General features: G+C 38.8%; 1 protein-coding gene across 1 annotated transcript in view; it reads left to right on the top strand.

Annotated features, from left to right (window-relative positions):
• The window catches only part of MCTP2 (multiple C2 and transmembrane domain containing 2), a 121,192-nt gene that overhangs the window by 58,507 nt on the left and 35,775 nt on the right, over positions 1-26,910 (top strand). Inside the window, exons 14-18 of the mRNA XM_074880573.1 lie at positions 2,282-2,384; positions 4,774-4,876; positions 13,961-14,062; positions 14,770-14,844; positions 15,656-15,775. Of these exons, the coding sequence (XP_074736674.1) occupies positions 2,282-2,384; positions 4,774-4,876; positions 13,961-14,062; positions 14,770-14,844; positions 15,656-15,775 (503 nt within the window). The remainder of the gene's footprint in view (positions 1-2,281; positions 2,385-4,773; positions 4,877-13,960; positions 14,063-14,769; positions 14,845-15,655; positions 15,776-26,910) is intronic.

Genomic DNA, 26,910 nt, shown 5'->3' with positions numbered 1-26,910 from the left:
GCAGGTTCTTGATTCTGCAATTCAAAGACTTTTCATACAGAGTATGTGACACACATTCCTTGTGCATAGCACAGAGTGAAATTCTGCTTAAGTAAAAGGTTACTCAGTCTGTCATTATATTCAAAATAACCCAGGCTTTGAGCCTGATTCATGAAGCAAATGACAAATTGTTTTTCAATGGCAGTGCTGAAAATATCCTAGTATTATGCTGTAATAGACCCACCAAATTGCAAAAGGATGCAGCCATTTTAGGTAAAAATAGCATAATTTCTGATCGTGAAATGAGAGACATAAAGATTAATTATCTGTTCTGAGCCATTCATAAATGATTAGTGCAGCAATTATGGGCTTCCATAATAGAGCCCTCCTAGAGCAGTGCCATATTTCCTGCATTGCCAGGGAGACTGCTCAGATTTATTGTTATTGATAAAAGTAAATTCAAAGTCCAGCTAAAAATCTGATAAAGGGAGAATCGCAGAGACAATAAGAGGTACAAAGATTTCAAGGGTTAATAGAGGAGCAGTATGAGCAGGTAGCATTCCCTCCCTCTCCTGTCCCATAGCAGTCATGACTCTTGCATGGGTGAACTGCAGACCAGTCGTTTGATGACAAGTGTAATGCCACTTTATACTTTATTCCCATGGTAAAGATTGGATTTTGGTGCGATTGGGATTTCTGTTGTCAGTTGATTATATGTTGGTATTATAGATTTTAATTGCAAGTTTTTAGCCTACTATAATAATAGCTATCAGAAAACAACATAGTATCTGCGTTGGTTCTGAACAGTGTTTTGAAAATCCATGCTTTACCATTTGACATAAATTTTAGGCTAGTTTCTACACAGCTATATCAAATATGTAGAAGCTCTTCAGCCACAGCTAGCCCAGTTTGAGCCTTCCATACTTTTATATTCCTAGATAATAGTTTTGTTGACTTTTCCTGCTTTGTTGGATGTTTTCTGTGTACGCATGAGAGTTCTTCTCAAACACTGCATTTGCTCACTGACCAAAAAATAGCATTCAGAATACCAAATTATACAGTGGGATTGTTTTTGGCATATACCAGTTTGCATTTCAAGCAGTTTCTCTGAAAGGGTACGTGCGTTTTCCACACTTAGCAGGGAATGGACACGTAAGCTGAAAAGGAGAAGACAAATAGATTCCAGTAACACACATGGTCTTTAAACTTTACCAATATTGACTAGTTAATACCCACTGTTTACATACTGAAGAGATTCCTGTTTAGTTTATAAACTTCTCAGAGTAAGAACCTTAAAGAGCTCTGCATTAATAATACCAAAACTAAGGATTAAGAAAAAGACAGCTTTTGCTTAAATATCTTGTTTGTCTGCTATCTAAATCCCTGCGTTGCTGACATATTTAGTTGCCTACATAAAAGTTAGGCTGGAGTGTCTATTGCTGAGTTATACACGAACACTGAAGATGAGATTAAATCAGATATTAAGCCAGACATGCTGATAAAGGGTACTCAGTTCATGATGGAAACTGCTGTGCTGCAGTAAGTTGTGAAAGCTGCAAATTCATGTGATGTGAGTTATCAAAAAAATACATTAACAAACATGTTTTTGCCGTAATAGTTCCACGCTAACATCTCCCTTTGAGAGGAGGTTCGGATTTTTTTTTTTGTTTTAGGGGTTTTGTTTGCTTGCTTTAAGTGTGATACCTGGTTCACGCATGGATTCTCTAGTTGATGTTGGGTTTTGTTTAAACTGTGGCACTGTGTAGGGTCTTCATAGCCTCAAGGACTTGCTCACGTGGAACTAATTGAAGAAATGCTGCCGATACAGACAGTGCTGTGCTTCTCATGGTGCGGGTACTTAATCCTGTAATCAACTGAAGAAGACCACAGACTTTAAGCAGAGGATAAAATAGAGAGCTGTAATGGCAGCACTGATGCTTACCAGGGTCGGAATGATGGTACTGCTTTTATAATGTCGTCTGAGTAATTGTCAGCGTGAGCAGGTTTTTCTTGCTGTAAAGACTTAGAGATGATTCATTGTAAGTCTCAGATTTCAGGTATTAGAGTGAAGCCACCTGAGTTGTAAGGTAAGTGTTAGTTTCCAGAACCGAGAATGCATCAGAGCTATTGTTTATTTAGCAAGTCATTCCAACAGAACAAGGCAATTTGCAGTTGTCTTAATTGGACAAATAAAATTAGATCCATCACTTCCTCAGCCCTACTGCAAAGAAAAAGTGTGCATGCTAAATACAGTAACACGTGCACTTAATTTTTTTCTTTGATCTATCTGATCTTTCCCTAGGTAAAAGTGATCCTTTCTGTGTATTAGAGCTGGGAAACGACAGTCTTCAAACACACACCGTTTACAAGAACCTCAATCCAGAGTGGAACAAAGTTTTCACATTGTAAGTGGATTGCTTTTGAAAACATGCTGCAACACCAAACAGTTAGCAGCTTAACTATAAAAGCTATCGACTTTGGGAAAATACAGAGGTCAAGTTTAAGATATGTCATTTTTTCATACTCAGAGAGGATGTTGGAGAAATATCCAATATAACTCAATTAAAGCCTTTTGCCTTTTACTAGTTCTTGCATGGAGTTTATTAATAGAAGTCATTAAAAGAAAAATTACTGTGATATTTATAGGAAGAATCATGACTAGACATAATGGAGTCATAGCTGGATCCAAGAGATAACAGAAAGTAGAGACCATATACCCATGCCTACATTTTCCATAATTTAAAATAAAATATGTTTCATTGAACCATGGTATAATCCTCATTTATTTTGTAAGTAAGCAGAAAATTAGAGCCCGTGTTGTTCCTGGTATATTTTCTGAATTTAAACTAGTCAAACATATCTTATACCAAATTAGAAGCTTAAATTTTTATGGAAATCAAAATATTATTTTTGGTGACTATTAATAACAGCAGTGATAATTTAGGTATTGCTTTTAGGCAGCACAGGTTTTAATCTTGCTTTATGCTGACAAAGATTTTTTTTGAGAATAACTGAAATAAATGTCTCCAAGACTGTAGTAGTCTGTGGCAAGGAAGACAACACTGAGGGCTGGCAGTGGAGCATTTATGACATTTGCATCTGTCCACTGGAGGGACAGTTTGAGAATGAATGTTGGTCTTGCAAGAAGTCCGTCATAAATACTGGGCTGGATGTGAATGCAATAAAAAGTATCTGATCTCTTTGATAGAAGTACCTTGCAGGATTTCTGTTTAGTCATGGGTATAGCTGAATGCGTGTCTTTTGGAGTCCTTTCTCTTACTTTCTCTTACTTTCTCTGTTCTCAAGAAGCTTCCACTTATCACTGTTTATTCTGAGACTGTGCCAGCAGATGAGTCTTGTCGGATGTTTAGCCAACAAAATAAATCTAGTAAGGATCTGAAATTATTGTATTTGAAAAGAAAGTTTGTGTCTATACTTCCTGTGGGTCTCAGAAATGTCAGCTATGGACTATCTCTAACTTTCTTATCGTTGTTGCATGGCTAGTGGAAGCACCAAATCTGCAGAGCTGGTCAGGCTCTCACATTTCTCCTTAGATTTTTGGCCAATTAAAAAAAAATCAATTAAGCACCTTAAAAGCTACTGATGTGTTAGATTTATTTTGGAGCACAGTGGATTGTTTTGAGTGGATGAATCCATTTCAGCTGGAGGTTTCAATACCACCAGAGAGCCCTTCCCATCATGTTCAGATTTTCTGTGACACATTTATCTGTGTGTGTAACTGTGGGCTTTTAATATTTTATACCACTGGTAGCTATATCATGTGGAAAATGATAATGGCTTGGAGAGGAATATGGATGCATGGTTGCAGAAATAGCATGCTTCAATGTATTTTAAAGCCATAATGTCTTGAAAACAGTGCATTTCATGGTGGTTTGCCTGCCACTGGGTCACATCACAGAACGTGCTATGGCTGCTAGCTGGAGAGACAACCAGGGTTTTAGGTTCAGATTCTGTGAGTGTCCATGAGGAGTGAATCTACCGTGTTGCAGGCGGAGGTTTCGGGAGCAGGGCTGCTCTGAAACAACCTCCTTTTTGGCAGAACTTAGTTAAATAACAAACGTACACTGTACCACGTATCTCTTTCACTCTTGCACGTGGAAAAAGGTAAAGAGGAGATAATGAATGCAACTCAAGTTGCCTCCACTTACCCATGCTTTTGCAGGCACACAGATTCTAACTTTTCTTAAATGAGACCCTGATTTATTAATGATCTTGTAAATACTTGGGATCGAGTGCCTGCTACCACCTCAGTAGAGCATTTGCACTGAATGGAACAAAAATATTGTACATTTGGTCTTTAATTAGGGTCAATAGATTGGTTATTTTTAAAGTGATTGGTTTTGTTAGTCCCTTAAAAGGGAGATAATTGTTCAATAATTGTTCAAGTCAAATGAAGTTACATAAGTTTTCTTTCCTGGATTATTTCTTTAATGTCCTGAAGGCTGGCTTTGAATTCAGGCCTTGACCTCTCCCTGTCACCCAGTTTTGTCTGGTGGGAGCTGGGTTTTACACTGTTAGCATCATCAATGTGCAAAAAATGTCACTGTCTGGTAGTTTTCTTCACCTAGTTATGGGACTGAAGCATGAGGGGAAAGCTTGGGGAATACCGATCATTTGATTCATTTTTTTGGGGAATTTAATTAAATGCTAGTTTTATACTCCAAGGTAATACAAACTTAATTAGTAAAACAGTATTCTCAGATCTTTGTGGAGGAGACTGTGTGCATGTGTATTGAATATTATTTTTTTATGTATCTGCACTTTTCATTCCAGCCCTATTAAAGATATTCATGATGTTCTGGAAGTGACGGTGTTTGACGAAGATGGAGATAAACCCCCTGATTTTCTTGGAAAAGTTGCCATCCCTTTGCTATCTGTAAGTTACCTTTGCCACATGTATCATTCAAACATTGATAGTTTTGCTGGGAACAAGTTGCATTTCTTTTCCCTGTAGCACAAAGCAACACAGATTTAGAGATAAACAGGTTTTGTGATCTATATATGCCTTAGTTGGCAGTCTTTATAGTTCTCCTTAGTGTAACGAGCATTGCCAACCCATTTTAGTACAAATTTGGTTGATTGGAAAAAAAATTGCAGAAGTGTCTGTACTTCATCAGTACTATATGCCATGTAGGTCTGAAAACATAATTGAGTTGTTCTGTATGTTTCCACATCATCTTCTGAAGGTAACATTTTAAGCATGTCTTTGTTCTGTCTTGCTTCTTTTTACTCCAAGAAAGTAATTGCACATCACAGTAGGATTGACTAGAGATAGCTGTTATTGGCACAGCTGAATAAAATTACCTAAAAGGGGTGTTTTCTACTCCATAGTGCTTTTAAAGACTGGTGCCTTTTGTTCTGTAAACAAATATATGAAGAGTGAGCTCTACCATGGGAGTATAAAATAAAAACTGGAAACAAAGCGAGCTCAGGGGAAAGTGGTTGCTCTGGAGATTAAGGAGACTTGAAGCTTTTTCAGAAATGGCCAAAAAAGGCCAAGCTAAAGAGAGGGGAACATAAAAGGGTCATTAAAAAACATTAATAGAGAAATGGGGGGAAAAGCAGCTTTGTTTTTGGTAAGACTGATTTAATTTTGGGACAAGGCTGGTAATAGAGTGAGTAAAACAGATCAAGAGGATGTAAACAGCTCCATGTGTGTGTGCAGTATCACAGAAGATTCTGGTTACTTTTGCAGTAACATTTGGGAAGAACTTTCTAGGCTGTGACTTTTATTAAATCAATTAGTAGATGAGACTTAAAACATCACGGCACTCTTGTGCTCGTATCAGTCAAGGTGTGTAAACATGTTTAACCGTAAGCATGGTGGTTTCCTTGAGTTTTGAGTCACCGATGTCATGCAGCGAGTATTGCGTTGAGCCCTGTACACACACTGAAGCTTGCCATATATAACATGATTCAAGTGATACATGCAGTGGTGAGATGCTTTCGGTAATGTGCAGTGTGATGCTGTGGGTAATAGCCCTCTTGAATAGGCAGACGGTGAATCGTGATTGAAATTACAGAGTAGAAAATTGCAGTATTGTTTTGAAATGTCCCTGTGAAAGCATATTCACCTCTGCAAAATGGCTGGCACACATCTTTCATGGTTAAGGCAAAAGTTTGTCTTTGAGGTGGGCTTCTGCAGGAAAGGCAGTGTTGTAATAACAGGTTAGTGGGGCTCTGTCCTAGCAGAGACTGGAGAAATGGGAGGTTTCTAGAGGGAAAGCAAAGGTCCCATCTGACCAAAGTGAGCCATATAAGCCCCACAGAGTCAGCATAGCTTAGGTAAGGGACCAATCAAGATCAGAGAGGGGAACCGCAAATATTTAATGTTTCCAAATAGATAATGAACTGCCTAGAAAACTCTTGAACTGACTTAGAGATATGATCCCAACCTAAGGAATGCTTTATAGTGATAAGGAAATCGGCCAACGTGCTCCAGTTCTGTTGTTATTTTGTCTAAATAAGTGTATTTCTTGTGTATGTGAATTAAAAGCAACGTGGCTTTCTGAATCTCTTCACGAAAGTGTGTTTGCTTTCATCCACTGCGTGCCCTTTCCAAGTTATACTGAGGTCTAGAACGGGGGAACCCCTGCAATTTGGGGATATAAAGACCCTATGCTATGGAAGCTGAGGAGTAAATACTGAGCTCCTGGTGCCCCCACACACTGTCCTGTGCTTTGCAATCCTCTTCCCTCCATGGCTTGGACAACAAGGTCTTTTTGAGGCTGAGGATATTTTAGATTGTTTGTCTATTTTAGTGGCTTGAGTTGTCAATATCTCCAGTTTTAGAGCAATATTAGAGTCAGTTGGGCATGGAGGATGATTTGATGTTTACAGGGAGGAAAAAACCTCTTAACATCTTTTATTCCATTTTTGATCACTTTGTTAATTTTTCCCCAAGTCCTCATATCTCTGATGTTACTGGAAGAGAGTGGCTGGAGCAGCTGCTCTCCTGCAGATCCAGTGCTTGCCAAATGGTCTGCATGATCGGCAGCAGGCTGTGTGGGCTCACAGTGAGAAGATGTTAGATTTGGATTTTCTGTTGATTTTATAGGCATTTGTCAAGTATCCCTTAGGAAGCATGTAACAAGGCAGACGAGGGGAGTGCATGTGTGTGGTAATGTCCAAACTATTCAGCGTAGGTTTTTTGTCCAAGGTTTGAGACAAAAAAATAAAATAAAAATTGTTTATGCTTTCCCTTGCCAACTGATCTTCTTCCTTCCTCTCCAAACTTCTCTGCCTCCTATTTCACTCAAATCTAGTGTAAATATATTTGTCTCTGCTTCTGATTAAAAAACATTTTGCACCTATTAACTTAGTCTGCTCAGAGAACTGCAATTTTCTAAGCTTTTTTTCTTGAAATGGGAATTTCGATGTACATTGTCATTTTGACTATAAATTTGAATGTATCCTTTGAACCATTTAGATAAATATGCTGAAAGAGAACAATAGTTAAAGACTCAAGAAAGCCTTGCAAATCATATAGGTTTAATTTCTCTAGGTAATCAGGCCTAATATTTGCCTTGCATTAAATTCTCTTTTGATAATAGAAGAGCATTTGCTGGTTGTTTTTTTTTTTCCCTGTTAAAACTGCACAAGTTTGACTTCTGAGCTGTCAGCACATGAAGTAAGTTTACTTCAGGAATTGTTCATGGATGACTAGATTCTTTTCTTAATGAAAAATTACCTTGAGTAAAGTATGTGTTGGAGTGATATGAAATGTTTAATTAATTTGACAATGAATTTTGGTTTGAATGTGTTCAGTAGTCTTACACTGGTGCTTTGCAAACATGTGTACACCATCACAATAACACACGAATAACCTTACTGCACAAAAAATTCAGAGATGGTGAAATTTATTTATGCATAACATTCATCCTCAACTGTGATCTAGGCTTATTGCAGGCACCAAATAAGAAGCATAAAAAATTGGGCAGTAGGGGAAGATTTTTAAAGTGTCAGATTGTGAATAAAGCTGAAAACTTCATGTTCTTTTGATAGGCATGATGAAGCAATATTGGACAAGTACACAATTTGCTTAGTTTCTCATACAGCTCTATTAATGCACTCTAGACACATTGATTGTGATAGCATTACACTGAATTTGGATTTTTCTCTGTTTGTAGGTAGGTGGGGGACAGAGGGAGAGAAGTGGTTATTTGCTTGCATTTTAACTTGAGCTTTTCCATGTTAGTCAACCTATTGTATTTTTTCCCCCTGCCTTTCTTTACATCAAACTACTGTCATCCTCTAAAGCACGTATGAGCGAGCTCCTCTCAGATACAGCTCTGGTCAACCACATTCACAGGAGTGGAATTTAAACTGGAAAAGACACAGATTAGTGCTACTAGGATAGTCAGCAGAATGGATCGCTCTCTTGCCAGAGGTGACTTACAGTGTCTGGCTTGCTTAACCTTTGGGCTGAGAGGGAGGTTGCTTTCTCAGAACCTGGGGAAAGAAAGCGAAGACCATTTACACCACTGAACAGAGCAGGCTTTTGTGCTAGAAACTGAAGAAGATCCTGGAGAATGGAGAAGTAGGGCAAATAACTTCATTGCCTCAAGAAAGGAGTTTGATAGGTTTAGAAGTTTTGTAGGTTTTGGGGGACTTGAACTAATTATCAAAGAAGTCCTTTCCATCTCTGTTCCTTTGTGCCCTAGATCTTAGTAAAAGCAAACGTGTTTCTCTTTGTGAGGGTCTGTCTTTTGTTTTGCTTCAAGAGACTTCTATCTCCTAGAAGGCTGCAAGTTATTAGAGACATGGGAGCATATAGTGTGCTTCAATGAATTTGAAAGCAGAGCATATCAAATATCCTCATGTAGAAAGACCTCTGAGTGAAGTTGTATCGCAGAATGGAATGGTTTTTATCTGCTGAATTATCAGCTCAGAGTAGACTTCAGCTGCACCCTTTCTTCAGCAAACAGGAAGAGGTCTATGAAATATTTTCAAGTGCCAAGCAAGGTCGGTAGCCGGTGGTACACTGAAAACAAGTAGTATGCCTTTCACAAGCTTAATTATCTAAAACATGGCCTGGATTCAGAGAGCAGACACCTCATGATTGCAGTTACTTAGCACTTGACCATAAGTGCACAGCCTTTTCCAGGAGAAAGCTTCAGAGTTTGAAAAAAGTGAAAATGCTCCATTTATGCAATAGAGGCTGTGGTGAAGTGGATAGTCTGTTCTGATTTTTATCCCTAACATGAACTAGAAATTTTGGAATGGGGGAAAAACCCCCCACATCTCTTCCAGAAAAAATGATATCTTGTTTCTGAAATTAAATTCTTCCCTGACCATGCACTATTCACTGAAATGGTATCAACAGGAATGTTTTTATTGAGTATCACCTGGGATCCTTGTGCTCCCAAGGTTTTCAGCTCCTCCTCAGGCTGCCTGGAAGCCCTTGTGTGGCTGCTTGATTTCTTTCAGACCGTCAGCTCCATATCTATTTGGTCTTTGGATATCAATCCTCTGCCAAGAGCCCACATTTCCATTCTACTTTGGATCCCACAGAAGTCTGTTAAAAGTGAAATGTTTGGAGCAAAGAGTTTTGGAATGAATGAATGGGCATTTCGTACAAAATCAAATCAAGGTCTATTGCAAGACTGGAGAGAAACAAAAAAACTCTTTATTCATGTCCAGGTGGATCAAATGTGTGGCTTGCTTTCATCTTTTCCTGCAGAAATATGCCCTTTGATAAGGGTAGGTGTGTGTCTATTACAAGACAGCTTTATGTTATTCAGGGCAAATGGTATGACATTGTGCATCAGCAATGAGCTCAAGCAGGAATATCAGAGGTCCCAAATGCTTTAGATGAATTACCCTTGGAGAGTAGCCATTACCCTTTCCACGTGTCATGGGTGTTGATGTACAGAGGTTTAACCCAGCGTTCTTCTGTCAGGTCATCAATATATGACATTGAATCTGCATCAAAGCTGGATACAGAGTGAAGTTTTCTTAAAATCAATGTGAAAAAAAAGCCACTAAACCATATTTCTTTGAGACAAGAGCAATGAAAAAACACCCTTTGCTGCGTAAGGGTCTTGTCTTCTCCGTGTTTTGTGTCATATCAATCTTGGCTTTCGCTATTTCATTAAAATTCCCAAACGGTCAGAAGGTTGTTGCTTAATAGATTTAGCATTGGCTGGCTACATCAATACTGTGTTTAGTCACATTTGTTTTGCTGGGGACATCTGTGGGAAGAGTTTAGCAAATATATTCATTCATTTGAAAGGAACCCGGTGCACTTTGGGCCTTGACTGTATGGTGGTCTCGCGTACCTGAACATTTCCTTTAGCTAAAGCACTGCCAGTGTCTGAAGTGCCTCTGTAGGTCAGAATGCTTCATGCACAAAGAATTTTAGCTTTTCCAACTGATAATTTCCTTTGCGTGGTCCTGTATGGAGAAGGGACTGTGATATAGAATATATTAATTGTTTTGTGAAAATATTGATACTGATATTTTGTCTTTCTCTGTTGATTCAGAACAGGGAAATGCCCCAAACATCAGCAATTCCCATGGGATGAAAAATCTTGACTTTTTTTCAGAACAGCAGTGGCCTTGCAAAGTGAAGCATGTCGGTGGAGTAGGCATAACTGTCTTCATGTTAATCACATGATTATGGGCGGTCTTGGTTGGTGATTGAGTCCCAGTATGCTATTAAGAAGCTTTCAGAGAATGCAGACATTAGTATTCAGTGATGATATAAAACATCATCAATAAAGGAATAATATTGATTATGTCTCTTTAAGGACCTCACCTGCAGATATTTTCACATTTAATTTGAATATTCCTCTCCTTCCCTTTTCCCATAAGAAGATGTAAACATTCAAAGGAAAGATAACTTATTTTAGACACAATTATCAGGAATGTTGAGTAAAATCCATGTAAGATCATCAGGTATGTAGCAAAAGGTGTTTGGGTGATAGAATAAATCTGATCTTTCTGACACTGAGGTTCATCCTAGGACCCCAGCTCTGACTGCTCACCTTTTCCACAGCTGGAGAGAGCATTTAAGCAGTCTTTGCGAACAGCAGAGACTGAGGAAAAGTACCCAGAAAGGAGAAAGAAATAGATCCAAAATGAAATTAATATGACTGGCTGTCTCTTGAGATTGAGGGGGAGATGTTGAACAGAATCTGAACTCTGGCCCAAGAACAGCATGCAATGAAAATGTAGAGTATTAAAAGATATTTTGCATGTTTTCGTCTGGGCACAGTTGAGACATGCCACCGATCTAATCTCCATGCAGTCATGGGTGTTAGAATTACCCTACACCTTTTGTTGAACCGCACTGACTTAGCATGTTGCCAAAACTGTGAGAGAGACTTTTGTTTGACATTTTTCTCAGTGTTTTTTCTTTTCATCCAAATGAAAATGCAATGGAGACGTGCCATTTTGTAGCCAGTTGTTCTTCTCTCTTGTGCTTTTTTTCCTCTGAAGAAGGTCAAAAGCTCGGATATCTGTATGAATGTTTAGTCTTAGGCTGAGTTATAATTGCACATCTTTTACCGCACAAGTCAAACACAGAATTAAAGATGCCAAATGAAGCTGACTATAAAACTGTATTTGCACAGCGTTACTTTCTGCCCTGTTCAATTTTAGAATAGCAGCAACAACAATAATGACACCATTTAGAAAAGTTTCCCAAGCAACAAACCACCCCTGTTTTCAAATACAGACAGAGATGGAAGTTGTTTGTTGCTGAATTTAAACTTACAGTGAACACACCTGCAGACACACCCAAAATGTTTGATTCGGCTCCAGCTCTTAAAACAAACAGCCTTTTCCCCAAAGTCAGAAGCATTTTTTGAGTGCAGAATACCATGATATCAGACTCAGACCTTGTCAGTAGTCTTTTCTTTTCTTTTTTCTATCAATTTAGCAGCATGTGACATTTTTTCCTTGTTTCTTATGCTCTTGAAAGATATAAGAAAGAAGTATATTCCAAGGAATATAAAGAGAACTTCACACTAGTTGTTGTTCCTGGGGTAGTAAGATGAAATGTTACGAGAAATATGTGTAACTGAAATACATGGAACTTCAGCTTCCAAATTAGTAACTACAGAAAATCTAGAATTATGGTATTGTGATATGTATTGGACACCTACATCTCTGCAGACACACTAGGAACAATGTACCCTCCATCCTGTTACAGGAGAGTCCATGAATCAAAGCTCAGTCTAAACCTGCTACTGGTGGACCAAAGGGGTAACAATCTCAAACGAAGTCCTTCTGGCCCTGTATCTCTACCATCAGTAAATCCATTTTTTCAGTTAATTTGGGAAATTGAACAAAACCTTTGATTACCAAATAAATTTTGTTTTGCTTTCATTCTGTATCTTTTAACAGTATTTTTTACCCTTGCTTGAGGGGGCAGAAAACTGGTGAAATGGCAGAGTCCTTTATGATGGGCCAGCAATACTGTATGTGGCAGTTGTCCTGAGGACTTTCTGTGCCAGTCCATTTGGCCCTAGAAGAGGGGCTAGCCACTTCAGCAGCTCTTCTGTTTTGGGTCTGCAGGTTATCTGAGCTTGCTCGTCTAGAGAATAGTTTTTTACCTTTACCTGTCTTGGGAGCTGCGGCATCCTTTGCCTCCAACTCCAACCCTAAATGTACTCTCTTGCAGTGAAAGCAGAGGGTGCTTTGTGATCAGTTCAATGCAGTGTCTATTATTGTTATTAAATAAATTCCACATATGCCTACATAACTCCCAGCATCCTGTTAAACAAAGTTTTGGTTGAGAACGTAGCTGGAGTTCCTGGTTGGACACCACTGAGAATGTGAAGTTGGTCCTTATAAGAGCCCTCTTCCCTTTCAACTGTTAGCCAGAAAACCCATCTATCCTTTGACAAGCTATCTGGTACAGAAAGGGTGGAGCAACTTTGGGAAGAAAAGTGACCTTTCTCTTGTCTCATGAAATCACTTGGTTCCCATTATCCCTTTTTTTTTCCTTACTCATTTCTACCATGGTTTATATGAGTGCCTCTTCTAAATGCCAGAGCAGCAATAGCCGTTTTAAATATGGTTGCAATTTCATGCCCCCAAATTTCCTCCGTTATCTTTAATCTTTGATCATTACAGTCCCTGAATGTAGCTTTTTGGTAAGCTGCACTTTTTTATGTTACTGCTGTTTAGAATTAACTGGTCTGCTTCCTAAAAAGCCAAATGTTTAATCAATACATATCCTACTGTGTATAATAAATACATTTCTGCCATCACTTTTTGAAGAGAAAATGCTTTTGATTTGAGCCAAATAGTTTACAAAATGGCGAGGGAGGTTTTTTGTGGGTTTTTTTTTCTTTTTTTAATAGACGTTTAATGAGATAGGGCCAACCGGTGGATTAGAGCATAGAAATGGTATTGAAATTCAGGGGTGGGGTGGGGGGAGAAGTCTTTTACATGAATTAGTTAATTTTGAACATTTGTTACATTAGCATTCGCTCCACTTAAGCTGATTAATATCTCTGGATTGCGTTTGTTTCCTGGGTAATAATTTGACAAACTTGCAATACACTAAGCATTAAGAAGTGGGTTCGTGTACGGGAGTGTGCAATAGGTAGGTAAGTTGTTGTTTGTGGCTCTTTTCCTGAACTTTGGAAGAAAAATCCCATTTTAAACCTGTAATAACGGAGGCTGATTACTTCCCATCAACTCACTGGCTTCCAGGGCAGAATTTTCAGACTGGTTATTGCGTGCACTGCTCTACTATAAAGTACAAGGTCTGTAAATTAAAGTTGGACCATAAGAGATTTAATCTGCAATTTTATAGGTCTCTAATCCAACGGTCATTTTGTATTTCAGGCTCCGAGTATATTATCAGGGTTTGGGGAGGGTTTGGGTGGTTTTTTTTTTTGTGCTTGCGATTTATTTATTTGTTTGTAGTGTCTTTAAATTGTGTTGTGAATTACAGCCAGGAAAATATTGATGCTTTTTCTCTTCCCCCTCCCTCAAACTATAGATTAGAAATGGTAAACAAAGTTGTTACACTCTGAAGAATAAAGACTTGGAACGTGCTTCAAAAGGAGTAATTTACTTGGAGCTGGATGTCCTATTTAATCCTGTAAGTTGAAATATTTTCTCTTTGCCTATCGCTGGTGTAAGAAACGTGTGAATCTGCAAGGACGGGTGTGGAGGGGTCATTCTTTAAAAACCAGAAGCCAAGAAGGAAAAATCCTGAGCCAGTTGCCTCTGGTGGTGTTTCACGCTATGGGAGAAGAAGTATTGGGACATTAGAGCTCTGTGATAGCCTCTCCAGGTGGATGGGACAATGTGGGGGCATTTTTGGACTGACAAATGACCCCAAGTGTTTTAGAAAGAAGGTGCCAGGGCTTTATTTGTAACAGCCAAAAAAAGGACTTAACGTTTAGAATATTACACGTTACTTTTAACACCTATTTCCTCCCTAAAAAGCTGACCCACGATGTTCTCTCCCCAGGGTGTTGACAGGAAAATTAATGAGGCAAGTCACAGTGAACTTAGTTTTTAGGTGGCTGAGTCAGTCTCAATTGTTTATGCCCTACGGCCTTTTACCAAGTTAAATGCTACTTATTAAGGCCATCGTGGGCTGCACCACAGCTCTGCTCTTGCTGAAGTGAGTCCAGCCTTACCCAATTTAACTCATGATTTTTCGTAGTAGCTCCTCCTAAGTTGCATAGAGGCTGAGAAGAGTAAAAGATCCTGAAATTTGAAATTCCTAATCAGCGCTGGTATTACAAAGCTGAAATAGTGAACTTAAAATTTCTTCTCTTGATTTTTTTTTTTCTTAAGGTAAAAGCAAGTATTAGAACATTCAAGCCCCGAGAAAAGCGCTTTACTGAGGAGAACCGCAAATTTTCTAAAAAGGTGAAAATTGTGTCTGGACTAAGCTCTCGCATCTGTTTTGGAAAGGTTTGAATTGCTGTAGCACGGTTGCAAGAACAAAACCTATTTATGCATAAAATGCTGAACACATGTAAATTCTGCATATTTCTGTATATATTAAAAGGTTTGTTTGTGTTAACATGAAATTGCTTTCTGATCTAGTTTGCATCAGTAGTTCTGCTTCATGATTCAGAGTGGGGAAAATGGTAGCTGCAGATGTTGCACAGTTCGCAGCACCTAAAGCTCAACGAGAGCTTTATTCCCTTCTTTGAGAAGGAAGAAGGCAGGTGTAAATTACTTATTTAAGAAGTCCATAGGATTTTAGAACAATGACCATTATCCTTTTTATTTAAATAAAGGTGCCCTATAATAAGACAAAAATTCCCTATTTATTTCTATGGACTAATCCAAAACATGTAGAGAAGAGGTTCAGTGTTTTGATTACGTTCTCTCTGGCCCTTTTCCTGAGACATTGCTATATTTTGAGAATTGAAGGGGAATGAAGATAGGTTTGTGTTACTGTTTTATTTAGTTTTGGCATCAAGATGTGCTGCCTTTTTCTTTTTCTTTTTTTTTTTTTTTTTTCCTAAGGGATGAGGAAAATCTGGAAGGTTTGGGTGTAATCAGAAAGCAGACAGGAGCTGGAGTGTGTCTGAAATAGAGGCTTTATTTGTAATATGTGCCCTGGCATGCGTTTGTAGCTTAAATTATCCCCATTTCTGAAGCAATAGTAGGATATTAGAGTGTTTGATTAAACTCCTCTTCTCCCCTCCTCCCACACAATATTTATCAGATCTTATCAAGAAATGTTGATCGTGTGAAAAAAATCACCATGGCAATATGGAATACAATACAATTCCTTCGGAGCTGCTTTCTCTGGGAGTCCACAGTAAAGAGCGTGATAGCATTTGTGGTAAGTGGATTTCTTCTTTTATTGCATGAGGCTAAGTGATACAAGATCTCGAGTGTTACCATGTCTTCCTCTTCACTGGTGTAAAGCCTTTTATCGTTTGCTGTTACTGGTATTTTGTAGCTACATGGCTGCGGGTTTCAAGGCAGCTTGGGCCACATTAGGCCTGATGAGCATGGAAATTAGACCTTCAGGAACAGCCTTTCTTCCCTTGGTGCAGAGGCACTCACCAACCTGCACCGAGCACTGAGGATGCCCGTGTCCATGGTGGGTGATGACACCCTGTAAAGGGTGTGACCATGTGATGACTCTGGATTTTGGTTTTGTTGGTTTTTGGTTTGGGGTTTTTTTTGTTAGAACACAGCAACTGGGTGGTAGGAAAGGAGGGAGGTTGTGGCCAAGATGTTGCCTTTGATTTGGGTGATGCAGTGAGCTGATGGGTCTTGGCCCTTCTATCTTCAGTTGCAATGAGAAGGCACTTTGGTGCAGGTTATCAGTGCCTGATATGCCCATGTCCCTATGGCACATAAGTAGCTCTGCTGACAAGGCCTATTGGAAATCTATTAACTTGATGGTAATAATATGTTTCTTTATTTAAAAAAAAAAAAAAAAAAAAAGGAAAAGCTGGTCAGTGAGTTCTACTTCGCTCTGCAAACAAAAAGCCGGGTTCTCCACCTGCCTGTCCCACTCTTCAGGTCTCTCCTTTTTTCTCTTGGTAGTAAACACCCCATTTGCAGTTTTCTCATAATCCAGTCAAGCACAAAAAGGTTTTGCCTGCTTTTTATTCTGCAGTGTGACATTTTCTTCATGCTTGAAATGTTTGGCATGCCATTAAAGGTTGCAAAATCATTTTGTGGTGGTCCAGCATGCAGAAAGAAAGTTTTTGAGTTGAGTGTTTATTAAGCAAAATAACAGCCACATCTCCAAGATTTCTGCCCCTTTTACTGTCTGTGAATTATAAGTCACTTAAAGGTTCTTTTGAAGAAAACACTTCAGTGTGTTTGCTGCACATGAGTAAAGTAGACCATCCCTGATTGAAAGAAGCTCCAGAGCAAAGATGGAGCTGTCTTTCACCCTGCAGGTTAGAGGAATGACTGGTGTGTAAGAGTAGGTAGGATTTTTTTCTCTGGTTGTTTTTTTTTTTTTCTTCTTCCTGTTGCTCAAAGCTTGTTTAGATCACATCTAAGTTAATGGTTCAAGAACTGGCAGAGAGCAGAGCAGAGAGTAACACACTGAAGCAGGTATGGTTGTGCACAAGGGAATCAGATGGTCATGCATGCTGAGGCTGGAAAGGGAGGGACATGTGTAAAATCCCAGTGCTGAAGTCCTACCATCACTGTTCAGCAAGAATCTAGGCACGTACTTAAAGATTTGCTCTTAAGAGATTTTGCACCAAAATACTTGTGAAGTTACAGCTGTGAAGTTCAGTTTTCTAGACTTAGGAAAAGTTTGGAAGTGGTAGAGAGGTAGAAAAATATGAAGGTAGGAAAGTGGGTCTGCAGAAAAAGGAATTGATTCCTAGTGGAAAGGAGGATGAGCACAAAGATAGAAGGTTACAAATTAACATCTCGGCTGGATATATAGTATTTGGTTTCCTGACAAAGTGGGTAGTGGGAAAGGAATAAAAATACATGACTCCAAGAATGATTAGAGCAGGTTTCTTCTATAAACCAAAATTTAAGTCTGTCTGAGTTTGTCTATGTGGAAAAAAATTCAGCTCTGCTACTTAAAATGAAGTGCTAATTCTGTGTATCTTGCTACTTTGAATGCATGTTTTCATAGTAAAAAAAATAAAATGGACACACAGTGTGGTAGGTGCAGCATCCCTCTCTGCCCCAATCTGTACATAAAATCTACTCTTAACAGATTAAATAAAAGGTGTATCAAATGTCACATTTTTAAAATCATCATTCTCCAGCAAACAGCATCTATATATCTTCAGTACCTAGCTTTGAATCAGCTAAACCTGTACCATATTTGTCCTTATGGACGATCTGCTTGTGACTGACACTGAACACCAGCAGGAGGAAGGTGCACAAAACTTCTCAACCATTTTTCATCTGTGTTCATGAAACCATGGCTGGTAGCTTAAGTGTCAGCCAGGCCCTCAAACCATAAAGTGCCTTTTTTTTTAATTTCCCTCACAGACATTGTCCCTTGGGCCACTGGCAATAACCATTGTGACCATATTTTACATATTTCACATATTTTCACTGCGTTAATCCCAGAGATTGGGTGGTCTTTAGGGCCCCCCTCCCCAATTGTATTGCCCTTGGTTTCCTTCTACAGGTGGCCCATGCCCCTTCCTTCGAGGGGGAATAAAGGGAGGGAGGAAGAGGACAACAAGCAGACAGTATAATCATGTGAACCTTGTTTTCTTAAGCAATCAGACAAAAACCACTGCCAGACAGAAGAAAATATTTGTGAGGGATCATCAGAGCATGGCAATAGGCGAGGACGTGGTATCTTACATCTTCCTGTTTTAGTTTTTATTACAGTGCACCTCCCTCCCCATTAGTGCTGACAGCTCACGAGTGTGACAAGGACATTTGCTGCTACTTCTGGGTGCACAAGAGAAAGAGAGGTACAGATAAAGAGGAAGGAAACAGAGGACAGCACAGGCAGAACACAAGTGAATGAAAAGAATGCTATAACCATGTTTTCTCATTTAAAACATGCATCATCCCAAGCTAAATTTCTTTATTAGTTTGTAATGGTGAGAGGAGACAATCCAAGAACTTGTGAGTAGATTAATTTTTTTGTGGTATAAAAATGAAATCACATTTTTCATCAGCGTTCTGCAATTTTAATATTAAAGGACACTGATCGGGCCTGCTCAGAAGTAAAATCAGAAATTTGTCAGGTTTAGAGGTTTTGGAAAGAGGGTTGAAAGGGAGGTGGAAAACAAAATTTCACTTTTGGTGATATTTGCCCTGTGCATAAAGGGTTTGGTGCAAATTGCGTTACATAAATTCTAGAAGAAACATGCTGGCTCAGAGGAAAGTCATGTGTAGGTTTTCTGGATTCTTTGTAGTGTATGTTCTGTCATTGGTCTGGTGTGAAAAATGGACACACGTGTTTGTGTGTACCTGGGAATATCTCGGGTTGACATAGCGCTTAGGGATATGGTGTAGTTGAGAACTGTCAATGTTAGGTTAATGGTTGGACTAGGTGATCTTCAAGGTCTTTTCCAACCTAGATGATTCTGTGATTCTGTGAATATTCCCACATGTAGAAGATGTTGCCAGTAGAGTTAATAGTGTTCATATACCTAGAGAGATAGTGTTCATATATCTAAAAGACTTCATCCATGTGTTCTTCGTTGATTCAGGATTTGGGGGGATTTGTAGATTTTTAAGACCAAAAAGCTCTTCAGGCATTCTGTTTATTTAATTTTGATGTAGTTATCTCTGTATTCAACCTGATATGTTGTGTTTTGACCAAAACATCCCTCTCAAAGGGCTTTTTGAAGATGCCCAGGGACATACTCTAGTAATCCCTGTACAGTTCTTCTCGTGTGCATGACACTTCATATCCTACCCTGGACAATTTGCTCCCAGTTTCCAGGCTGAATGTTGTGTTTTTAACCTGGTCCTCATCATTCCTTCTTATTGTCACACCTTCTTCCATTGAGATATCACTTCCATGCAGCATTACTGGTGTCCAAAAAGCTGGAGCTGTGTGGTGAAATGTGCTTAGGTGAACGTCTGCTCGCAAGTCATCTTGTATATCTGTGTGATTATAAGATGCTTGTTTTTCCCACTCGTGCGTATGAAAACTTGTGGTCTTACCTTTCTGCTGCACTTCTAAACTGAATTCCTGGTCCTTCCTTCCAGATGCAAACACTCCCTTCCTGCTCTGCTCCCCCTTCTTCCCTGGTCATGGAATTTAAGTCCATGATAATGGAATCATTCTTACTGTACAATATGTATTTTAAAAATATTTTATAAGTTAGTCACAGAATGATTTTCATGAAGAATTATGCATCATTGCACATTGTGCTCGCGATTTTATACAACATAATTACACCTTCTATTGACAGTTTTCTCTGCATTAATGGTAATTATGTCATTTAATGAAATTACAGTAATTGCATTAAAAAAAACTATAATCTAGTGCAAATTAAAAGGATATATTGACTGGAATTTTTACTATCATATATTTTTTTTTTAAAGTTTGCATGATAGTTGCAAGAGACATTAACAGGATCAGGCAAACGATGGGAAACCAGCCACCATAGCACCTCCGGTGTGACTGGCAGCACTGCTGATTTGCTTCAGGGTCCCTGCACACTCACCCATGCCAGCATACTTCATTTTTACTGGCAGCATGTCCCACTATATCAGGTTTAAGCTTCTTGCTAATCAAGGCTGCTGCCAGGGTGGGTACAGGTGGGAGCTATTTTTCAGGCTCAACCCTAGCTGGCAGCTTGGGCCAGCCAGACAAGGAATGCAGCATGCACAGGCAGTATGTATTTATTTTGCAGTGACACTGCAGCGTGTCTGATAATTATTTTATGATGGGTTAGTACTGGGAGGAAAGGAAGGAATATGTGGTGATGCAATGTAATGTGTTGGAAATGTGGAGTTCCTGGTCAAACTGACTGTAGCCATTTAATGGTGGGCAGCTGGGAAAATGACAGGCATGGGATCATTTTGGAGCAGTTTGGGCTTCCCGGAAAGCCAGCTGATGCAAGAGTAGGGAAACCCTGGGGGTTGTGGATGCCCAGCAGAACTGGAGGTTGTGGGTGCAGCAGAAAACCCAAATTGAAGCTTTTTAGCTCCTTGCTGCAGAGGTGAGATTTTGGCACCCCTCTCCATTAAGATCTCCAAAGCTTTTTAAATCCAGAGTGATCTGGAGGATGCCCCCTTTTTTGTCACTGATATCTTGGGCTGTGGGAACTAGAAGCCTGAGGAGTCACAGGGCGAGCTGGGTGAGGCTGCACGTATATGCGTTACTGTGCCAGGTTGCTTAAACCCTAATCTGGGATAGCAGCAGAGAGAGAGTTTAGACTCTGCATCCCGTGAACTTCTGGGCATCTCTACTGAGCGTGCCATTTAACACGCTGCCATTTAACATCACTGCTTGTGATACGGGAGCTGGATCTGAGCCCAGTTAAACTCGTCTCATAGAGGACACACCAACCATCTCATTAGACATGAACAATTTTTAATCCCTGATGAGCTGGGCTATATTTATACTGATGATCTACAGGCAAAGGCCATTAGCTTGTTGACAGTGTCCTCTAAAATTGCTAATTGCATATCGGTAAGATTAAAATTTTCTTTTCCATCAGGAAGGATGTTTAAATCAAAATCTAAGCCTTCTGGAGTTTACTTGGGGTAAATCTTTCATTCAGTGTGTGGACAAGTGTCTCCTGCATGTTATGGTTAGACTTTTCCAAGCAAAACACAAAATGTTCCAGGCCTGTTTGTACTAAGCATAATTCAACCCTGGACATGACAACAATATATGGGTAAAATATCCAATTTAACTTGCGCATTGTTTTGCAACACAGTGACTTTTAAAATTTTTTTTTCTTGATGGGAGGGGAGTTACAGATCAATTCCTGGGACAAAAGTTTAACAGGGAACATCAGGAATCTATAGAGAAGGGAGACTAGTAACAGCTATGAAATCCAAGTAATTTAGGACAGAGATCAAGTCACCAGGCATCTCTTGGACCTCTGGCCAATCAAGCAAACGATACAGGTCAATTTTAACTGAGACTTTGCTCGTGATCTACTGGTAGGTGGTAATAATTTGCTCTTCTATAGGGTGGGGAAGGAAGACATGCTCTCGCATGAGCTTCCCTAAAATCTTTCTTGTTTTCCCCATGAATTTTCCGTTAAATTTGAACAAGCAGTTCCCTGATACAAAGCACAAACCACCCTGCCATGACTACATGTGTAACTGATGAGAAGGGTATAGTCTTTTTTCTCCCCCTTTTTTCTTCATCCTCATAGCTGAAGATGAAATATAAATCATTGTTCCCAAACTATTCGGGAACAGCATTAAAGTAATGGTAGATTAAAATGTCTCCACATTAAAAAGCTAAATAAAATGAATAGATGTAATCCTAAAGAGAGAAGAATGAGTATTCTTCAAACACTGAATAGGGAACTTGGAAAAAGAAAAAGCTTTAAAGAAAGAAAAAAAGTATTAATGCAAAAGAGATGGTCTTTACTTCCGCTTTATTGTAGAGCTTTTGCTAAGGGCTTTTCTCAGCCCATTTGCAGCTTGTGTTTTGCTACAGTTTTAAAGCAGCAGTCAGCAAAGGGACGAATGCAGTCCCTATTTAAATAGGGAAGCTGTAAAATAACACTCTGTACAAAAATTTGTTCATATTTAAGGCTAGAGCTAGTGCTGGAGGAGCAGTGAAAGGCAGGGTTTCAGGAATTTGACCTAGTAAGTAATTCTTCAGAGCCCCTAACATTTCCTCCCCTCTTTCCCCCTGTAAATCCCTGGCAAAGGCACATCTTTAAAATTACTGTCCTGAACTCTAGTGAAAAGGCTGGATCAGAGGTATGTTTTTATTTCGAGCTATTATATCCCAGTAAAAGCATTTTCCTAATGACGGAGGAAACGTTTACATCCTGCTCCCTTCATGCTGCTCATGGCAGTGCCTGTGAAAATGCACCATTTGTGCATGCAAAGCCGTTTGGAGCACGTTACCTGACACATGCAAGTAACTGCTCAGATGAGAAACAGGCTTTTCTAGACAATTAAAGGAGGAGATGGTTTTACCCTTCTCCCAGAAATTTTTACATTTCCAGTATTATTCTTCTGTGGTTGAGGGGAATACGATTTAAGCTTGAGATCTCAGGCTTTGCTTTGCTGCAGCAGTTAAAATTCCTGTAATAGCAACAGTGATATTGATGATGCTGAGAGAGACATAGCAAAGTAAACACATGTTATTTCCAGCTCTTTCAAAAATGCAAGAACAAACAAGGACAAAGTTAATAGGGAAATAACCACTTAGAAGCTTGACAACATGATAAACAAGATTTAAAAAAGCAAAGTTTGAAGCTCTGGAGTCAGGGTGAGATGGAGCTGAGCGGAGACCAGTACAAATACCCTTTTCAACTTTAAAAAGGATAGACTGTCTTATGTTTCCAGCTCAGGGATTTTGGGGATTTGCATTTTACCAGTAAATGTTCCAAAATAAAAACAAAACCATATTTTGCATCTGAGAAGTAATACTCATTTCCTCTGGGCCTGCTTAACAAGGCACTTACCCTATAGAGACAGTCTCTTGCTTTTGGGGCTGGGGAGCTTTCTCTTAAATTAAGTCTGTGCTGTGCTCATATTTTTGAGCAATAGTAGTGCTTTCTCTGTTGTGTACTCAAAACTTGCATGCATCACATAGGAACGATACATCACATATGAATGATTCCCTCACACGTGGTGATGAGAGACACCCAAATCCCTGCCTCTCACTCTTTAATTGCATTACGTTGTTTTTACTTGCTGATAAAGCCTTTTAATACCTTGGTGTTGTGTGTTAAAACTTTATAGTCAAAATATTCAGGTAAAAGCCCAGATCTGCTAGAAGATAAGCCTCTGTACAGCTGGTCAGCAAGAATATATGTATGCAGGCATCCAGGAAAGAATTAAGGCAATGAGAAAGAAATTCAGCTTTGTTACAGTGTGTAGATGTAGCTGCAGAAGGTGCCTGTGTTAAGATACGTGTATCTAGCTATCTGTCTGTCTCCAGAACTGGATTAGAAATATGTAGTTTTCATCTGTTTGGCTATCTAATGACAGCTCACAAAGCCAAGCCCAAATGTGCAAACATTTTATCTAATAAAAAAAAAAAAAAAAAAAAAAGAGAAAGGGCTCTTTATAGCTAAAACCTGAACTAAATGCATCTGCAAACAGTTCTGACTGGCTTTCTGCTCGAGTTGTGACCTGTTGGAGAACTCTGCTCGGCGCTTGCATTTCCAGCTAATTTGATATCGCCTTTTTTTTGTGGTTGAAGCTTTGTCATTTGTTTCGAAGCTGTCATTTTTATTAGTCTCCCTGGCTGATCTTTTTGGGCTCTCGTCAGGTGGTGTATGTTCTCCATTGTCTGCCTGGTCTTGGCAAGCTGTAGGTCCTTTTATTGCCATATGACGTGGGCGTGCTTGCAGCAGTAGCCTGTAATTATACCCACCACAGGTGACAGTTACAAGAGAGCTTTGGTAATAATTTTAGCTGCCTGATCTGATGTTTATGAAGAGCGAACCCTCTTTGTGGTCTGGCTGGAGTTTGCTATATTGTTTTGTACTTTAGCTGTTGGATTTATGAATACCATTTTTTTTCCCCCTTAATATATAACGTCTTGTGTCTTTTGAAGTTCTGAAGTTTTGTAAGAGATTATTGCTGATCTTCTGCTGTTTTGCATATTTTCTATTTATTTTTGCATATCTTGTATTTATTTTGCTTTGTCTGGCAGTGTAAAATTGTACTCTTCCCTTTTACTAGTTTTATTTGTATATTTAACATTGCTGAACTCCTGTTTCTAACCACATATTAGCAGATATGCTGTGTTCTCCTAGCTGTGAGACTAATCACAGATTAGCATTTAATTATGTATTTTGTCTTTGACTATTATTTCACTGTTTTATAAAAAACCAAATTCAATATCCATGAAGGCAGCACTGGTTCCTGGAACTGCAAAACATGTATATGCCAAAGGTGAATTTAGCTCATTATTTTTACTGTTACCTTACAAACTTACACCCTGATATTAGGAATTTGCTACAAAAAATGTGGGAAAGACTGAAGTGGGCACAGCCTGAAAGCTGGTTTTTCTCTTTTGGTGTCTGTCTTTCTGCAGTTTTAGATTCTTTAGAGGAACTTCAGATTAAACCTCGTGAGCATCTTCTGAATTTGTGAGAAAGCAGTAGTTTGTAATTCCTATCAATTGACTCCTAGGTTGAAAAACAAGAGGAATTTATTTGTAACCATTTCCTAGTTTACCTGATCCTAAAGAGACAATACTCCCTATCAGGATCCAGTCACTTTTATTTTCCCAATTTGCCTGTTGCCTTTCCTGAGAGGTCACTTTATCCATAGATTAGAAATTGCATAAACAAAGATGAAATTAGTGTTCTAAGTTTAATGAATGCTGCATCTGTGTGAGACTCATTAAACAGGGGCATGAGAGAGAAACTACTTCACCACGACTATTGGAAATACCAGAATTTGAGCTGCTTGTGTGTAAAATTCCCAAAGTCTGACATGGATTTGCCCTATGCATAGTGTATGGAAAAATGTATACAGCTCAGCCCAAAACAATAAAAGAAAAAGGTAGGAAACCCGTGGTATCTATTATGAAAAAGGTATGTATTGGGAAGTGAAATTGTCATTAAAAGCAAAAATTCTTTTACTTTCTTAGTATGTGCCTTTTTCACCCAGAACCCCAGGTGTATTGATTTTCTTTCAGTCAGGATCTGCTTGGTTTTGTCTCATTATTCACATTACTTTGACCTGACACCTCTTAGAAAGTACTTTAAAGCACTTAGTTTTACAGAAGGATTGTAAATGTTGATTATTCTCTCCCTTCTCATCGGAGGGGCAACCCTATCAGTATTTTGTGTGGTTTTTTCTTTTTTTTTCTTAATTTTTAAAGAGGCAAATCATTTATTTTTTAGACAGATGTAATCTTAGAACAGTGCATTTCCTTGAAATATATAGGCAGTTTTAATTTTCTGAAATAACGGAATAAATAGAGACATGACTGTAGATGGTTTAAATCACTAACTCCATTAACTTCAGCAAACCTATGTTATTTGACATCAGTTAAAAACCTCCATCCTCATTTTGGGGCAAATCCTGTGCGAATAGGAGTAGCAGGTTTCCTCAGAGGAGGAAAAGCCTGTAGGTGGCGATGGACCCTCATGAATGAGACAGCTTTGGTATTCAGGCTTTTGTCAGATTTTTCTGGCAGGTTTTCTTTCTCTTGCCTGAACTATTTTATTTCTAATTTAATTCACCCATTCTCTCAGCGCTAATCTAACACTAGTTGCAGAAATCTTGACAACTGGAAGAAATTTCCTATATGAAGGTAAAGCAACATTTTGGTTTTATGATGGAGACAGATGCACCTTTGAGGGGTTTCTCTTAAGGCATTCTACTTCTTGTGGGGCTCTTTTTGCCTTTTCTTTTTAAATAAGAAAGAGTTGGATCCTTTACATGATCTGAAATAAGAGGGGATTAGTATAGAAGCTACAGAGCAAATACATTATTTAAAAGCCTGATCTCTCTTAGTTTTACTTTTCTTCACTAGCAACTAAGATGTGCTCTGACTTAGATGTTAGTCTTAAGCAACCAGGAAGTTCTTGGGTTGTTTAAGGATAGCAGTAATAGTAAAAATACCCTAAACCAGGATATGTCACTTCCATATTTTTTTTTTAGCATTCATTAGGAAATAAAGCTGGAGCAATGGGATGACTGCAAAATCCCAGAAATCTGATTTTTTAAAAAAATCTGTACTATTAATTATTAATAAATTTGACTACTGCCACAGTAAAGGATTACACTGGTACCAATAGCATCAACAGAGTTTTGATTGCTTCCCCCACCACTACATGAAAATTAAAATCTATTATTCTTAATTGTGACATCCCCACGGTAGTCAAGCTTAGCTCGGTTTCAGGTTTTTTGTTTTAAAGGCAGTGCTGTGATTTTTGAGAAGTGTTAATAAATACGTAAAACATGTAGTGGTTTGTACTAGTCTAATATGCTGATCTATTTCAGCTTTAATGTTACCCATGTAAAGTCAGCATGTTTACTGAAAGATATGAGTGTCATATTGTGAGCAAAAGTCTCCACTAAAACAGCCTTTATCTACCCTACTAGCTCAGGTTCAGAACTTTCTACTTGCTTTTTTGGGGAAGTGGCTGTCTTCTGTACTCTCCTTCAGCTTTCATCTTTTAATGGAACAGAGGAGCTGCACAGCTCTATCAAAGCCAATTGTCAACCTTCATTAGATGTAGTCTATTGTTTGTTCAGATTAGAAATAACTGCATTACACTTTGACTTTGAAGGCTTGTTTGTTTTTAAATATACTAGGTATATGTGACCTTTTTGTCATTTGTGATGCGCTTGGCTTAACAAATTTGAGATACCCATATAAACAGCAGCAAAAACTAT

The sequence above is a fragment of the Strix uralensis genome, chromosome 11, assembly GCF_047716275.1.
Source record: "Strix uralensis isolate ZFMK-TIS-50842 chromosome 11, bStrUra1, whole genome shotgun sequence".
NCBI classification, from domain to species: Eukaryota; Metazoa; Chordata; class Aves; order Strigiformes; family Strigidae; genus Strix; species Strix uralensis.
The sequence above is the reverse complement of the archived record's forward strand: the minus strand, read 5'-3'. Positions and strand labels throughout refer to the sequence as shown.